The sequence below is a fragment of the Melospiza georgiana genome, chromosome 9 (genome assembly GCF_028018845.1).
Source record: "Melospiza georgiana isolate bMelGeo1 chromosome 9, bMelGeo1.pri, whole genome shotgun sequence".
NCBI lineage: Eukaryota > Metazoa > Chordata > Aves > Passeriformes > Passerellidae > Melospiza > Melospiza georgiana.
In genome coordinates, this window is record NC_080438.1 from 1,627,531 (window position 1) to 1,645,680 (window position 18,150).

At 50.2% G+C, this 18,150-nt stretch overlaps 1 protein-coding gene across 2 annotated transcripts in view; it reads right to left on the reverse strand.

The window, feature by feature from the left end:
- Nucleotides 1-6,925: 6,925 nt before the first annotated feature.
- Nucleotides 6,926-18,150, reverse strand: part of MTA1 (metastasis associated 1) — a 73,831-nt gene continuing 62,606 nt past the window's right edge. For both annotated transcript variants that reach the window (XM_058030093.1, XM_058030092.1), the window contains 3 exons: nucleotides 15,478-15,509; nucleotides 12,499-12,650; nucleotides 6,926-8,574 (listed from right to left, as the gene is read on the reverse strand). In XM_058030093.1, the coding sequence (XP_057886076.1) occupies nucleotides 8,436-8,574; nucleotides 12,499-12,650; nucleotides 15,478-15,509 (323 nt within the window). In that variant the 3' untranslated portion in view covers nucleotides 6,926-8,435. The remainder of the gene's footprint in view (nucleotides 8,575-12,498; nucleotides 12,651-15,477; nucleotides 15,510-18,150) is intronic.

Consider the following 18,150-nt stretch of genomic DNA (forward strand, 5'->3'; position numbering starts at 1 on the left):
GGCGGAGGGCTTTTCACACATGGAGGCTGGAGGGAATTAAGACAAATCACCTAAAGGTGTGAATCCCTGCCTGCAAATGCGCTAAATCCCAAGCGGATATGTTGGTCAGGAGCAAAGTGGCTTTAGCTGGTCGTGTCTTAATCTGCCCCGATTTAGGCTGGGCGTGCTCCTGCACTGAGGGCAGGGATGTGACAGGTGACTCGGGTGCCGCAGGCAGAGCCAGCAGGGATGGCCGAGCTGCTGTGGGGACAGCACGGCCAGTGCCAGGGGGGACAGCCCCTGCCGAGGGGACACAGGATGCTGGCAGGGGGGTGGTGGCACGTGAGGGACTCCCCCGACCCCGCTGTGCCTCTCCCCTGAGAGCACATTAATAATTTTCACCAAAGGATGCATTTTCCGTCAGAAACTGGAGGGGCCCATCCCTGCCCGAGGGCCGAGCTGGAGTTTCCCTGGCAGCGGGTGACAAAGGCGCCTTTCAGCGGCCCGGGGAGGTCTCTGGCACGGGCCATGCCCCCTGCAGCAGTGCCCGGGGTGTCCCAGCCGAGGGGAGGTGATGGAAAAATGAAAATGGAGGTGACCCATTTTCCTGCGGCCCTTGGGATTTCCTGAGCTGCAGCCTCCGGCCTGGGGCAGCCTCAGCGCCCCGGGGCACTGCCCGTGCCTCAGTCCCCGCTCCGGGGCTGTGCGGGGCCTTTCCCCGCCATTTTAACCCGGCCACTTCCCTCAGTGCTGCGGGGAGCGGAGCAGGAGCCACATCCCTGCAGCATCCCCTCCTCAGCTGCAGTGAGCCCCAACAGGCCCATCCTAAAGCTGAGCCCAAACAGACCCATCCTAAAGCTGAGCCCAGAGCAGGCCCATCCTAAAGCTGAGCCCGAACAGACCCATCCTAAAGCTGAGCCCGAACAGACCCATCCTAAAGCTGAGCCCGAACAGACCCATCCTAAAGCTGAGCCCGAACAGGCCCATCCTAAAGCTGAGCCCAGAGCAGACCCATCCTAAAGCTGGGCCCAGAGCAGACCCATCCTAAAGCCCATCCTGGAGCTGGTCCTGCAGCCCTATCCCGGCACCAGCAGCTGCCCAGGGCCCAGCAGGGGCTGCGGGACACAGGGGGGCTTTGCCTTTGGGCTGGCCCTGGAGCAGGGATTGCCTCCACTGGGAGCCTGCAAAAGGTGCGAGGCTGGGACCCCTGCCCAGGGCAGGGCAAGCAAAGAGCTTTGTGCAGAGATTAAGGGAAAGTGAGAAATAAATAAGGAATAACTCCCTCCAGGCTGCCTCTCCTTTGGCTCACCTCTCTCCCCCTCCCCGCGCCGACTCCCCTCAGCTCTTTTTTCTTCATTCAGATACAAATACCACAAAAACTCATGGACCAGACAGAGCTGCTCCTAAGGGGAGCTGGAAAGCCTTCCTCTGCTCTCATGTTTTCTGGCACTTAGGACCCCTTGGATTTGTTACAGGGCAAGAAGAGGCTGGGAGGGGGGCAGAAATTAAAGAGGTTATGGGAAAATCCCCTGCTGCTAGCTTGGTGTGCCCAAAGATCAGTGATCCCTGTGTGGCCTGCAGAGCCTTGGCTGGTGCACCATGTGCAGCCACAGGCCCAGGGCCCTCTGTCCTTCGTGACAAGGTCACCCCAGGGTGACACACTTCTCTTTTTTCCACCCCTGGAACTCCCATGTCCCAGACACAGCCCACAGCCAGGACTGGTGGTTAAGAACAGCCACTGCCCAGGGACACCCCAGCTATAACAACTCTGCCTCAGATCCTTGCGGCAGGCAGGAATTTCATGGAAAAAGTGGTTGGGCTTCCTTCCCTTCATGGGCTGGGAGCAGCTCCCTGTGATGGGATGCAACAGAAAGAGCCTTTCACGAAACCTGGCAACGCACTTTTTTCTTATTGCATTTATTCTCCACGGCCCTCCTGGATGCCAGCGTGGGTCTGGCTGTCCTAGACGGCGAGCAGGGCAGCACCCTGCCTGCAACAGGGGATATCTGTCCCCCAGAACGAGGAGCTGGCTGGGGTGGGGAGGCAGCCAGGGGACAGCAGGGGACAGCCCCACGCCCGCCGGGCACCCAGCCCTGCTGCCCGAGGGTCGCTGCACAGCTCTGGAGGGAGCATCGGGAAGGATTAGCAGGAGCCGAGGGCAGATGGAGGGGCAGAGGAAGGGCGGCCGAGGGCTGGCAGGGGCTGGGGCTCGTCAGGCAGCACATGCCGCTGCCCCGGGCTCGGCACGTCAGCGCCCGGCCCGGCGCCGCGGGCCCTGCAGCTCCAAGCACCCGCTCCTCGCTCCTCTCCTTTAAAAGGCATCCGAGCCCCTGCCCTTATCAGGCAGGGCCGATAGCGCTGTCACGCCTGCGATAAACAGGTTCACAGATTTTGTCCTTGCCATCTGGAATGGATGGATGTCCCCATTGTCCCTGTGACCGCTTCCCGAGGGGCCGTGGCTGCCAGCCCGGCCTGGGTCGGGGATCCCAGCGCGCTGCACAGCGGGGCTGAGGGTGCAGAGCTCGGTGTGAGCCCCTGGGGCAGGAATGATCCTCCCGAGGGTGCAGAGCTCGGTGTGAGCCCCTGGGGCAGGAGTGACCCCTGGTGTGAGCCCCCTGGGGCAGGCAGGATCCTCCCGAGGGTGCAGAGCTCAGTGTGAGCCCCTGGGGCAGGAGTGACCCCTGGTGTGAGCCCCTGGGGCAGGCAGGATCCTCCCGAGGGTGCAGAGCTCAGTGTGAGCCCCTGGGGCAGGAGGGATCCCCCCGAGGATGCAGAGCTCAATGTTAGCCCCTAGGGCAGGAATGATCCCCCTGAGGATGCAGAGCTCAGTGTGAGCCCCTGGGGCAGGAGTGACCCCTCTGAGGGTGCAGAGCTCGGTGTGAGCTCGGGGCAGGAGGAATCTCTCCATGATCAGCCGACCAAAGGCAGGAGGGCAGCTGCAGAGACCTGAGCACAGCTCTCAAACCCCGTCAGAGCCACGGTGGGACTGCAGAGAGCAGCCAGGGGTGGCCACTGCAGAGCTGGCACCGGCGGCTCTCCCCAGGTTTTCCAGGGAAAGAAAGGGTGTCCCAAGGAACGGGCTGTGCTCAGAGCCAGGCTGCAGAGGCAAAGTTCAGCTCAGGGCAATTGGCCATAGAGCCCTGGCACAGCCACGGCCCCCCCGGCCACGCTGTGGGCAGAGGTCGGGCTGGCCATGGCGCAATGTGGCTCTGAGGGCCGGCACTGCAGCAGGAGCAGTGTGCCCAGGGGCTGCCCAGCTTCCATGTGTCTGTGCCCCACATGCACCTCCAGGACACTCCCAGTGAGCCCTGGGGTAGGGAAGGGACTGGACACACATAACCCAGCACCTCACGAGTGCTGCAATGTCCCCACAGCACCATCTTCTCCTTCTCCATCAGCATCACCCACCCACCCACCCACCCACCAGGATGCATTTGGCCTTGGTTCCCCCAGACATTTTGGGCATCTTCCTGGAATGCAGGGAAACTGAGCTTGGCTTCTCATCCACAGTCTCCACACATTCACCTCCCTCCTGTCCTGCCTGGGGGCAGCCAGAGCACAGGCAGGGGGAACAAACTCGCTCCTGCTCAGATGGAAAATCTCTGAATGAGCAAAACTTGGCTGAAACCCTCTGGCCAGAACCTGTAAATCTGCTCCCCATGACGCTGCCAGCATCCCACAGAGCACTGGATCCAGGTGGAGAGTCCCCTTGCAGGAGGGAAGGGAGGAAGCTGTCTGCAGAAAGATGCTGAATTTATGTTATTCATTCTCATTCCAGGAATGTGGTGAATGAACTTGCAAAGCCCAGGGCAGGAATCAAGTGTGCTTCAACCCTGACCTGCCCTGACTTTCTTCCAGGCTGAAGAAGAGGTGGAGACAAGCCCCAGCCCCACAACCCATCTGAATTTACTGTGTGTCTTTTCTTGAGACAGCTTTCCTCCTCCTGCATGGGTGAAACGTGATTGTCAGAGACTGAGTCTGCCACCAGGTTTTGAAGCTGCTCAGGCAGGGCAAAACCCTTCTGTCAGTGCCCAGGCAGGGAACGAGGGCAGGAGGGACAGGGGGACGTGGGCCACCCCAGCCTCCTGCCTTGGCAAGGGCCATAAACACCACCCACACTCCAGACACGTTCATGTTCTGGGGATCACGGCAGATCCCATCACTGTTGGCTCTTGCAGGCTGACCTTGAAAGGCACTGACTGCATTTACAGGAAAAACCCCAAACAAACCCTCTCTCATCAGCCAGAGAGGGCTGTCATGCCTCGACTTGCCTTTCTGCAGTGATCTTTCCTTTCTCCCTCTAATGCTGCTGCCAAAGCTTATTTGGGTTAATGGTGCTTTTACGTCTGTGCCCTCTTGATGGATTAAGGAAAATAGAAAAGATTCAAGGTGCAGTTTCTGTAAGTTAGTCAAATTCCTTCCTTCTCCTTATAGTCAAAATCTGCCACATTTTATTTGTGCTGTCCCCACAAATCCCCCAGCAGGCTGGCACACCTCCCGTGCCACTGCTCATCCCCTGTGAACCGGCGAGTGCCCCCTCCTCGTGTGGCAGTGGGAAGCAGCTCCGCCGTGATGCAATCCCACCATCCCAAAGAGCCTCTCCGGCTTCCCAAGGTCTGGCTTGTGTAACACTTGCACAGAGAGCCAGAGCCCGCAGCAGAGCTGGCACCGGCTCCAAATTTCCATTTCAAAAGAAAATTTCAGCGTGTATTTTGTTTTACAACTCTCCAATAGTGTCCCAGTTACAGCCCTCCTCCCACAGCAGGAATGCCAGGTTTGGAATTGTTAGTTTTGGTCATACTTTGCTTTTTTTCATATTGTTTCATCAGTGCTGTTACGGTCAGGGTGCTGCCTTCATGTTGCAGCAGCAAAAGCAGAGATCACAGAGAGCTGCTACTGACAAACTGGTAAAATGCAAAATGCAATGTAAAAAAGCGCCCCCAAAACACCCAAGTTAACTTAAAAAAAAATGAAATCTGTAACAAAAGCATTTTGGCATGAAGTATTGTAGGAATGTTTGGATTTTTGTTTTGTTTTTAAAATACTTTCCTGAGCAGCTTCCTGCTTCTTTTTAAGCCTGTAAAATTGCAGGCATGGCATGGCACTGAGTCTGGAGGCCAGCATGCTCCATCCACGTGAGCACAGTGCTCTCCCGGGGATCACAGCTGGGCCTGTGACATCTCTGCTCCCACGTCCGCATGGCAGAGAGGGGAAGGAGGGACTGGGATGCCAGGGACACACAGCTAAGGGAAAATACCCAGATGAACATGGCAACACTTATTACATCCCAACAGACCTGGCCTGTCCGGGTGGGCAAGCACTTCCCAGCTCCAGCCTCTCCTCCCCCTACAATCTCAGGGGCTCTGAAGCAAGGAGAGGAAGGGACCTGGAAAATGGGACATTGCCCCAGCTGTGTGAACACTTCTATTTTGACAAGGCTCTAGAGCACGAGGGTGAATAACCAAAGGCAATTCCTGCAGCAACAGCACAGGAATGTGAATACAGAGGAGAGGCTGGCACAGGAGGGGCTGTGGCAGCAGCAGCTCAAGGGCGTGATCCCTCAGGCTTGGACGGGGCAGTGCCTGGGCCTAACACTCCCTGCACTTCCCAAGAGGCAGCGTTTTCCTTTGGTGGCCAAAGGGATCTTCCAGCCTCCCTCCCAAGCTGGTACAAATGTAAGCCAGTGAAACAAACACATGGCAGGGGAGCCTGCTACCGCACGCCAGAAAACAGCATCTCTATCGAAGGACACGCAAGGGTCCTTCAAAGTTAGGGCAGCACAGGACGTGCTCGCTCTCCTTGCCTGGACTCCTTCCCAGAGCAATCTCTGGAGCTGCTCCAAGAAAGCTTTTAAGCTGTTGGAAACCGCAGGGCTGGCACCCCCAAGCGGTTCTTGTGCTCTCGGTGCAGCCGGAGCCTCTGCCGGGCTCATGGAGAGCTCAGCCCCGGCCCCGGAATCCCCAGCACGGCAGCAGCCCCAGCACCTCGGGCTGTCCGATCTGTTCCACCCCCCCGGGCTGTCCGATCTGCTCCATCCCCGGGATCCTCAGCACAGCAGCAGCCCCAGCACCTCGGGGCTGTCCGAGCTGCCCCAGCCCAGGCACTGCGGGGGCCAGCTCGGACCCGGGGTTTTCCAACGTGATGTGTTCAGATTTCCTTTTGCTACCGGAAGGAATCCACGAGAGCGCTTGCCCTCACAGAGACAGAAGTGTTACAAAACCCTCCTGCAGCCGGTGTTTCTCAAGTACAGAGGGTTCATCCTAAGGATTGATGGTGACAAAGTAAAACTGCCAATGGTCACTGGTGCTGCTCGCAGCCGGAGGGCTTTTGTGCCCTTCCTGAGTAGCACATGCTTCAGGGATGTCTGTCCTGTCTCACTTTTAAGCTGAGGACAGGAAAGCCTGACCTGTAGCACAGGATACACTTGGACCTGCCAGGGTGCACAGGTGCTCACAGCCACGGGGTGAATCTCAGCACTCCTGAGCAGCACACGAGAGCAAACACCACGGAGCCCATGCTGCTCATGTGGGAGGACAGAGCAATGCAGAGGAGCCCATGCTGCTCATGTGGCAGGACAGAGCAATGCAGAGCTCAGAACTGCCCACGGGCTGGGCTGCTGACCCCCAGGGATGTCCCTCTGCCACACGCCAGAGGCAGGCCCAGAGCAGCAGGACCAGGAGCTGCTGTGGACAAAGGGCTCATTCAGAGGCCAGCCCCACATCTGCTGCCTGTTTGAGGAGGAGGAGGAGGAGGGAGATGCCTCTGAAGCGCAAGGAAATGTTTGAACTGCACAGGGGAGGAATGAAACTACGAGTGACTCGGACTCTTGCCCTGTAGTGCTGGCCCAGGGACCCTGGAGAGCAGGACACAGCCCAGGGATGGGATGGAAGGTGTACAGGTGGAACCTGAACAAGGGCGGCTTTTCAGAAGAGACAAAAAGCAGATGTTTCACAAAAGCTCACTTTCCAGGTTTATTAAGTAAAGTTAACTGAATTGTTTTCATTTTGTGGGGATTCCTTTCCGTCTAACCCGGCGGGTTAACAGAGTTGCACAGAATCACGGTTGGACTGTGATAACCCAAATACAACTTTGGCTCATCTCACCGCTGACACATATGGAATGACTTGGGGGTTATTACATGCTGTGTCTGCTTGAGGCAGGTACATGTACAGATCAGCACAAGTTGCAAATGATAGTTTACATCCTTTCAAAACCGAGCAGGGCATCCAGCAAATGCACTGCCGTGACAAGACATATGAAAAAGAAATGATACAGACTTGCAAATACATAAGAAGTTGAAGAGATGCAAGAAACCTCAAACACAAGAAATGTCAAGGGGGAAAAAACCACTTAAATTCAGACACAATATGTTCAAATGAAAACCCAGCTGCAATTTAAAGTCCCTTCAAAATGGGAAAAATACAGTAACGCAATTAAAGAGAAACCAGGTCTCATCCTGGGAAACGTGTCCAAAAGCACTGATGCACAAACAGGTTCAGAGTTCTAAGCAAAATGTCCCTGGGCATTGGTGTACTTGACTCTTGGAGCCAGAGCAAAGCAATTCATTACACTTGCTGGGCCTACTGCTAGCAGCATGTAGGATCCCAGGTGTCACAGAGAAGGCAGCACGCAAATGCTGGTTCCTGGGAGAAACGCCACGAGCCACAGCTCCCAGAGAGCAACTAGAGTAAGGACACCTAATTCTGGCAGCCTGGCTCCACTGCACACAGCGTTAGTGTAATGTTCTGCAAGGTTCTTCAGTTCTTAGCTCACTCCTTTCTCAGCCTGAGTTGGTCTGTCTTGTGCATGAGCACAACTGGCTGTACAAAAAGATCCAAAAAACAGAAGGGACAGGACCAAAGAAAACTGGCTGAACCTGGGGCTGGCTTTCAGCTCCTATTTTCAAATATCAGTCAAAGATTGGAAATTTATCTACAAAAGAAATAATATAAATGAAATTAAAAAAATGGCACCGTCCACAAAATTAAAAAAAAAAAGAGAAAAGAAAAGAGAAATCTTACAACACAGCCTCATAAAATGGCTTTGCAACGATAGCTCAGTCACAAAATGAAGGGTTCTAGCTCTTCGTACATCGGAAGAGGAAACAAAGCTAAAAAGTACTAGTCCACATTCTCTTAATAAGTTAAACTTACTTTCCCTCCCCCTTCTACAAAAGGGGTAGAAGCAAAAGGGAAAGGAGGCTACTAAAAATTAAAAAAAAAAAAAAAGAAAAAAAAGGAAAAGATAAGAAAAAAAGATAGGAGAGAGTGCAAGAGAGAGAGAGAGAGACGACAGAGAGAGAGAGCAGTCTGTGGTCAGAGGCTCAGAGCAGGGCCGAGTTCCTTTTAAGGGTTTAAAAGATGCAAAACAGTTCCTCAAAAGTTCCCTCTCTTCAACAGTTAGCTCAATGCTGTAGCCATGGAAACTCGAGTGGGTACTGCAGGAGATTGCCGGCGTTAATCCTCGATGATGATGGGCTCGTCGTTCATGGGCTGGCGGAGCTGCACCGCCTGCATGGGCCGCAGGATAATCGGCTTGTAGGGGCGTCTGGCGGCTCGCTTGGCTTCCGAGGAGGAGAGCAGCTTGCGGATTTTCCTGCAGACAGGAGGGAGAAAGGCACGGATTACACAGGCTCCGCTCCTCCAGGGCAGACGGGGCCCGCACACGCCTGCTGGGCTGGCTGGCGATGGCTCCTGCTGCAATGGCTGCCCTGGGAAACTCACATTCTCTGATTTATAAACCCCCCAGTGAATAAATCTGAACAGGAAACTGCAGCCTCTGCTCCAGAATCCCTCCTCTGGAGAAGGCATTCTGGTCCAGCCTGGTAGGACCAGGGTGCCTTGCTGGGAACAAAGCACTGAAATAGTCAGGACAGCCAGTTTCCACACCATTGATTTATTCTGAATTTATTTTGATGTGCTGCAGGTAGCTCTGGGGAAGTTTACAAAGCCAAGGCAACACCAACAGGGTGTTTTGTTTCCCCTTCTCCCTTCTCCCACACTGCATGTGCCCAGCCCAGAGATGGGCAATATTCACACCTTGTATTTGGTTAAGGATTTCCCTATATGTACAACACTGGCAACAAATCCTATCAGATGCAGGAAGCTGTTTTCCATATGGACAGAAAGACACACCAAAGCTTTAAAATTACCAAAGTAAATTAGACAGAGACAAATACTGAATGATTGCTTGTTTTTCTTAATACTTCCTTTATATCTGAGCCTGGTATCATTAAAAAACCCCATCCAAACCCAAAAACGCAGCAACAAGGAAAAATGTACTGTGTCATTAAAATGAGGCATTCTTCTATACAGAGGATGTTGTGGTGGTCAAAGGCACACAGAGATTAGAAAGGAAAATAATAAATAGTCACAAGAGTTCTCACTATGTACATACTATGTATACCCACCAGTACCCACTATGAGTCTTCAGCTCAGGAACTGGGGCAACAAGAAGGGTCTGATAAGGCAGCACTGCCTTCCCTCACAGGCTCCTGACAGAACAAGGTTTTGCCTGACCACGAGAGACAAGAGAAGAAGGGCTCTGCAGCCCACATTTCAGCCACCTATCCCCCAACTTCATTTAAGGAACACTATTGAGGCCAAAACCCCCTTTTGTTGGTTGTGGTTTTGGCTGGTTGGTTTGGTTTATTTGTCAGTGGAAGAGAGAGCTTCTCACTGAGCTGATGCCTATCACTGTGCTATGATTTCTGCCTTTAAGATGTGATGGCTGCTGAAGAAAGTGGTCAAAATACCTCCCTTATCCTCAAAAACTTACCCTTAGCACCACCAGAACTGACAAACCATCAACTGCAGCTGAAGATTTTGAATCACTTATCAGATTTGGTCATCTCTTCACTTGGTTTTTTTGCCCACTGAGCAGGACAAGCTGCTGCACTTAGACACATTTTTTGTTTGCCCAGTGTCCTCATTTCTCCAGCACCCCCTCAAACCAAAAGGGTGAGGAGAGGTGAAAACAAGCTGGCAAAGTGGTGGTGGGGGAGAGAGAAAATAAAATCCTGATTTAATGACTTTTCCAAGATGTTTGACTGCAGTTGATCCCCTTTGAGCCAGCAGAGCTCCTTGCAGCATCCATGTGAGCTCCATCAGCCAGGCTGCCATCAGAAACACGTCCTGCAGCACTCTGGATTCTGATCAGGTCACCGCTGCCTCCGCTTGCCTGAGTTAGAAATGCCAGCTCCTCACTGGGAGCCTTCAATTCAAAACTTACCCTTTTCATTCAACCAGCTTTTCAAACTGCTCCTTCAGAGCCACAGAGTTTTCCAGCACCTCTGTTGCGTTCTCAACAGAGCTACACAGAAAGGGGAGAGGGGGGAGCGTGTAAAACTTCAGGGAAACCTACTTGCTGTGACTGAAAACACAGCCTGACCCTCAGCTGGAGGACGAGATGCAGATATTGCAGCTAGATTGATTGCTAGGGAGCCAACACAAAGCTCAAATTGTTTCAGAGCTCACAAACAAGTCTTACATTCCTGACACTGGAATGCAGCAGATGGTTCAGGGAAAAGTTAGAGGTGAAATGCCCGACAGAAAACCCGTGCCACTGACAATGCTCCCTCGCTCAGGCTTCCCTGCTCTTCACAGCCTGCCAAAAATCTCCTTTCACCACTCATCACTCAGCTAAGCAGCATGGCTGTCAGACAAAGAAGCCTGGGTGTTTTTTTTTTTCCTTTTCTCTCTCTCTCTCTCTATTTTTAAATGGAAGTGATAAGATCTTACTGAGCTGATGTCTATCACCACGATTTTCATTAGAGTTGTGCTGGTTGCTGTGGGACTGATCCTTCCTGCCTCTGTCAGTGGTTCTACAGTAAATTATTGTCACAACCAACACCAGACTGGGTGAATATTGTCACAGTTCTGTCCAGGTCAAAGGGCAGGACCTTGTACTGACAGGCTGCCACCACGTACCTGGAGTATTTAATGTGCCTTGGATGGTGCAGATGTCAAAAAGAGCTCCCTAGATGCAGGATTATGAAACAAGCCTTGAGCATCTAAGGAGTGCATACCCTGTGTCCCCAATGGCACATGAATCTGACGGCTGCAACAGGATCCCAGTACCTCTCTATCAGAGCAATGAAATCCTTCTCTCACTTTATTTTCAATTCTATATGGAATTCCATATATAACTTCTTTCTTTCACAGCATCTTGCAGGCACAGAAAGGAAAAGGGAAAGACATGGCAAAGATATGAGCTGGTGTGAAATGCACAGTTGCATTAAAGGTGTCCATAGGAACAAGTCTGACCAGGAAATTAATTTCAAGTGTCTTCTGAGTTCCAACAAGGTGTTTCCTGGACTGAAACCTGATCATCCAATAGATCAGTGGTTAGTAACTTAAATGTTACTGGTACTACCTATTCTACAAAGCCCATCTTTGATGCTAGGCCCACAGAATAGTTCCTTGACTCTTGAAATGCTTTGTAGGTTAAAGGAGAAGTTTGGAGATACCAGGACTCCCAACTGTGACCTTTGTGCTGAACAAATGAAGACTCAAGAGCAGTGCCAAATTTAGTAGTACCAGAAGAGACAAAGCACTAAAACTCCCAACCTCCTTGGTCACTTGAAGGGCTCAGACATCCAGTAATTGCCAGGTCCATCTCTGCAAGTGGAGGGGAAGGTAAGTGCTGCTCTGCTCCTGGGGCACTCACTGATAGTGCAAGTGTTGATAACTCCAGGCTTCAGACCAAGACAGAAGCCAGACACCACGTCTGCTGCCAGGGAGGGCTGGAAAGCAGGGCTGCAGCTTTGCTCTGACCTTCCTCAAGGTTACCCAGAAGGGAGGCATCAAGTTCTTGGGAGGAAACCACACAAGCCAATTTTTCTCTAACTTCTCATCACACCCAGGAGCAACACTCCCATCCTAGGAATACCAGTACTGGGAACTTTGCCTGAGGGATTGGGTCACATAGCTTCTACCACTCTGTCAGCAGTTTGTAAACAGTTTGAAGTGAAACTCACACAAGGAAAGTTTCTTCTACTATTTTTATCCTGTGGGCAGACCAACAAGAAGAATTAGGACTAGCAGAAGCAGTACCACCAAAGGAGGAAGATTGACACTGTGGGACTAAATCTCACTGCTACTGGTGGCAAATGCAAATCACTGACAAATGAGTCAGCTCAGCCTGTAGAAACCCTCTGTCACTGGCAGGTTCCAGGAGCCCTACACACGTGGAGATGTCTTGAGGGGTAATGCCAGAGTTCAGCATGCAAGAGGACATGTGTGTAGGAGGCTCTGCTGCTCACTGTCACCCATGAGCCAGGAGAGCCCTATCCTGTCCCACTGAGATGGCACCTGTGAGGGCACTGATGGGTCTGAACCAGGTGAATTCCCACTTCAGCCTTCCTCCCCTTGGCATCCATCTCTACAGCAACTGCTCTGCAAGAAGAACAAGAATCTGCTTTCTCATGATCATTTCCCTCCCTCTAACCACAGCACCAGCTGCAGCACCCACAAATCAACAGACATCCCCTTAAATCCTCTGGAACACCACATTTCCTACCTGGTTTCTTCAGTGGCCATGTAAAAAACATCATCTGGTGCATCAATCCAGTTCATCCTCCTCCTTTTCACCGGAGGCATGGATCCACCACGAATTAATCGGACTTTTGTTGGGTATGATTTCCCATTGAGCAGCAAGTTTCGGCTTGGTCCCTAACGTGATACATAAAACAGCACAGTCAGGGCCTGCAACAAACCTGCAGCAACAGGTGCTAAGCACACAAAGGAAAAGAGAATTCAAGTTTTTGTATGGCTTGCTGAGAGTTTAAGGTAAATACCTCCCCCTCTGGCCCAGGACTGAACACGGAATTCACACATAAGCAATTGTTCACAAGCAGAACAAGTCAGGCGCCTTCGATATGCAATAGGACAGCAATACTTCAGCGACAGGACAAATAATAAATGGGAGGCATTACCAATATTTTGTGCCTTGTGTCTGAAAGATGACATCAAGTTCAAAAGATTGAGCATCAGACTCAGATTTCAGCCACTACCATAAATCTAGAGCAACTCTATTGATTTCATGGAAGGAAATTAGCTACAGGGCAAATCAAATACAAGAATCAGAATTTACAGTTATTCTGGAGTACCAAACTTACCCACGTCCTTTTTGTTCTAGGGAGGTCAATATTTAATGAGGATAGTATAGAATTAAATATGTTGTTGAAAACAAATGTAGTACTACAAAGCTTAGCAGCTTTCATGATAAAACCCTGTTAGTATTGAACACCACAGACCTCCCATAACAACACATTTTCTTTGCAAATCAACACAGGCATCATTTTCCAGACTCACAGTAAGCCCCTTACACTCAGCTGGAAAAACATGAGCTGTTATTAAGAGAGGTGCAGATGAAAGGGAGCAAAGTGTTAAGCTTCTCAAATGCAGCTGTCCTTGATCACTGAAGTCCAGTGCTGCTGCCCCTCTTCCTGCTGATCAGCACATTGAGAAATCCCACTGAAATCAGTAACACTGAGCAGCTGGGAAAGATGCAAAATGAAGGCCCAGAAAATTTGATATGCATGAATTAAAGCTGGTCAGAAAACACCCTGGCATAAACTCAATTGTGGTATTTCACAGGCCATCTCCCCAGATGCACCAAGGCTTCCCCTTCTGCCCACGGAGTGGGAAACTCAGTGTGTGTGTGAGGGATGTCTGCCCTGGGAGACCCACCTCAAAAGGAATGGTGTGGATATGGGGACTTCAAATCAGGTCATTGCAATAACGAACTGAATTTTAACATCCTGACTTAGAAAGGGAGGAATTCAGTCTAAAAAACCAAGGGGGGAAACCCAACAAATCCCTGAGTATATCCCATTTTTTATCTGAGCAGAAAACAGAAAATGATAATAACTTATTTTTTGACCAGCCTTAATCAACTGCTCTACAGCAAGATCTGCTTCCTGTAGAGCATCAGGGCTTTAGAGCTAAACAAACAAACCCCCCACCTTTTAAAACCCTAAGCTCTTTAAAACTGTTGCATACAAGTGAAGTAAGAATTTAATTTCTTAGTTGCCCAGCTCCATATTATACAAGACAGCTTCAGCACCACTGCAGACCACTGAAACACTTCAACAATTGCTTTTAGATTTGACATTTGTTAAGCAAAAGTTTTCAAATAAAAGCTTTTCTGGTGGCTTTAATTTTACCCCCTTCAGGTTTCTCCAAGAAAATCCATTCATTAAGGTTGCAAAGCATATTTTCTCCACATATGCAAGATACACAGGAGAACAACTCCTGAAAAAGTTACTGGAAATACCTAGAAAGGGCACTCCTGTGCTTCCAGGCTGCCCTTTCTCTGCCTACATGGTGAAATCTATTTTGAATGATACATCCTAAATGAGGACCTTTAATTTTTCATTCACACTTGATTGGGCAACTTGGAATCGAGGCAGTGCTGGGAGTTTCACACTAAAACACCTAAAAAGTATGAAGTCATCAGAGATTTCTCCCTCTGCTCTGAGTTGGTTTATTCAGCAGACACAAACAAGTAGCCAGTCTTCTCAGTGACACGGGATGAAGCTGAATTGATGGAGGAGTACAATTTACCACTCCAGATGGAGGAACAAACCAAAGGAATGCTCTGTCACCCCAAGAAGCCTGGCACACCCACGCTCTGGCCTCCCCTCAGGCCAGTGCTCACCTCCCCAGACGCTGTCAGGTTGAATAAAGCCTGTGACCACTGTGCAGTGACCATCAGCCACCCCTGCTGCTGCTGACCCGTGTCACAGGGACCCTGCTGACACCGATGCCTTGTGGCACTGCAGCTAACGAGGCAAGCTCCCCTTGATCAACATCAGGAGATCATTTTGGGGGGGAAAAACGCATGCTTGAAGTTGTTTCCCATAAGCCACGTGCAAGGGGGGAAGGGATGCACAGCCTTTGCACTGGCCCCTTCACAATTTAGTGAGAAAGCATTCTGCCAGAGACACATCAATCAGACTGGCTATTTGCTTCTGTCCTTTGATTAAACTCAGCACAACAGATGAAAGGCTACAAATATTTTTTACTCAAAAAAAAAAAAAAAAAAAAGAATGTAAAATACAAGCATTCTCAGCAGGTAACTTGCACACCAACTTGCTAAAAAAATGTAAAAAGAAACTGTTTTCCAAACAAACCCTTCCATCATTTAAACTTTTCTCCTTCAGGGAAACACATTCCACCTAGAAACACATCCCAGAACTTTGCTGGAAGCAGCCACTCAGTTTCTGCATGAGCAGAAACAAAATGCTCTGTTCAAAACAGGATCTCATTTATAGATATAAAGGTAGATAGATTTGAGTTTTAAATTGTATTTAACAACTAAGATGATTTAGATGCCCCAAAACAGTATTTTTTCCTTTTTCAGTGAATTGGGAATTATGACCAGCTGCAAACAGCAAAGGTGGAAGTGAAGCACTACGGTTTAATGGGGTGTTCTATCTACTGTGGGTTAATAATTCTTCTTTTCCCTGTTTTGGTTAAATGAACATTCTCTTACCATTTGTCTGGTTTGTCCGTGGTTAGGCAGACCTAACAAACAGGAAAGAGAATAGAGCTGGTAAGACCATTGCTTTTCCAAGACAGAAAAAAGTACAAAATCAAAACACACGCAGCTATGATTACAACTGTGTTGTTTTGCTCAGCTAGAGCTGCCTCCTGAACTGACTCTGCCCTCCTAGGAAGGTGACTGAGAAAAGCTCCCTTGGCAACGTGGTTTGAAGAGCAGAGGCCCCAAGTCACAAACACGTTCCACTCACCCAGCCCCTTCTCCATGTGCTCAAACCCTGCTTCCCACTAGCACTAGAAGCACACCTCCCTTTCAGACCCCAGCCTTGCTGTGCATCTGGGGAAAAACCTGACATTCTCCTTCACTCTGAGCAATTCACTGACGTCAAGGAGGAGAAAGTGGAAGGCATTATTCACTGTCAAGGCAGCAACAAACAGAATCTTCCTTATCCTCCCTGGGTCCCCTGGGAACTGCTCAGCTCTGACGTCAGCTACGGGCTGGGAGCAAACAGAGTGGATCTGCTGGACCTGCCACGAGCAAACACCTCCTGAGGCACAGAGCACAGCCACTGAGCTCTTCCAGAGCCCTCTCCCAGGCACACACAGCACCAGGGCCTGTGCTGTGCTCTCAGGCACCCCTCACACTGCCCCCAGCTGCACTGAGCGCACACAGGAGCCTGCAGGGGTCTCAGGGAAAGGCCTGCTGCTGTCAGGCAGCACAGCCTGGCACACCATGGACTGGGAGACCCAGTAAAGCTGTTTGCTAGCACTGTTTGGTTTTACAAGATGCACATTCCCAGAAAACACCACTTCATTACCATCTGTGCACCAAACCACCTTCCTCAGCCCCTTCTGGCTGAGAACCAAAATGTCAGTGCAGCAAATCCAACAGGTCCTACAGGACAGGCATCAGCAAATGCTATTGCTGTCTGTAAAAGGTCTCAGTATGAATCCTCCTTTCACATTCAGATGATCTTTGAATCTTCCCATTGATAGAGAGTTAGCTGGGATTAAAAACTTTTTAAAGAAACCAGCAAGAATGAACTTTCACAGCTCATGGTCTGTATCCCAGCAGGTTCCTGGAAGTTCTCATTGGTAAAACTGTTCTTGCATCAAGTGTGACAGAAAACACAGGGCACAGTAGTGTCAGGAGCAAGGAGGGTGAAGCAGGGGACATTTCCTGAGCATTGAGTACATCACAATATACCACACTAGAATCATCAGTTTATATCAAGTGTATTTTCCATCCTGTGTAGATGTTAAACTGTTGGCTGCTTCAAATGGGAAGACACATGGTCTCAGCTCTTGCTGCATTTTTGTCCACAGAGATGGAGAAATAGCTGCCAAAAATATCTCCAGCAGGCCTGCAGGACAGATGTACCAGGCACCAGTAAGAAGGCCAGTAACAACCTTTGGGTGTTGACAAAGGCAGTGTAGGCACCAGATAATCATTTGTTTTTACATGGGAGCAAGCACAGCATCCAAAACACAGCTGTGAGCAGCTGTTTGGGATGGATGGATGGACAAAGGGCTCCGTGGATGCTGGGAAACAGCACAGCCAGCAGGATGCAGCCAGAATCTGTCAGCCTCAGAGCTAAGCTCCAGCACTTGTTACTTTCCTCCCCCTTCCATAACCGAGAGATTATGTTTTCTCCATTCACAGAAACCCTGAGATGTAAATCAACTGATGCTAGTCCTTGGATTGAAGCCACATATTTTCTTTCAACCACACTCCAGATCAGTTCTTTTCTTGTAGCAAGAACACCCCTGATGCCAGAAAAGACTGTCCTGATATGTGGCACTGCTGCACTGACTATTGCTGGGTGAACAACAGACAGTAAACAGTGCTACTTCCAAGCACCAGAATGAAACCAGAATATTCCATGGTGAGAAGCTGAGGGATGCAAACTAAACAAAGGCTGAGCTGCTGCTCTGCTGAGCCCCAGAGCCCTCAAGCAGCACAGAAGCAGTGCTAACAGCAGGAACACAGCTCCCTGCCAGACTGCCATTTCTGGGATAAAGCTGCCCATGACAACTTTTTGCTGCAATAAAAGAGGACACAAAACAAAGCTACAGCTTCAATGCAATTTATACCCTTGCCTTCACAGCAATAAGGTATCAATTAGCATATTAATATTGGTGAATTAATCCATGAATTTTCACTTTAGTCACACTTCAATAACTGGAGTCTGAAAGAATGAAAACAGGCACTAAAATGACCTTATTCAGTTTGCAATTAAAAATAATATCACAGTAAGAGCATATGCAGCCAAGGCACTGCTATTAATGAGCAACCTCCATGCACAATCACCACCAAAGAGAGGCACAGAGACAGCACATCTGTAACCCACTGTGGAACTGCTGGCAAGTCAACAGGATGCATCTGCTCTGGAAACAATGGATTTTCACCCAAAAGCTTTTGGTGGCTTCTGTGTGAGAGAGGAAGCCTGGGAGACAGGCACCTCTAAAAACGAAACCAAACCTGTGTCTGTGGGTGAGTGGTGGCACAGGCAGAGAACTCACCATGCCAGACCCACACCTGCCCCACGTGCCTGCTCCACTTTCACAGAGGAAGATTTGAGAGATGTCTCTCCATGCATCCACAAGCAGGTTAAAAATAAGATAGCGTAAGAATTTAAATCAGGAGCAAAATATAACAGTTCTG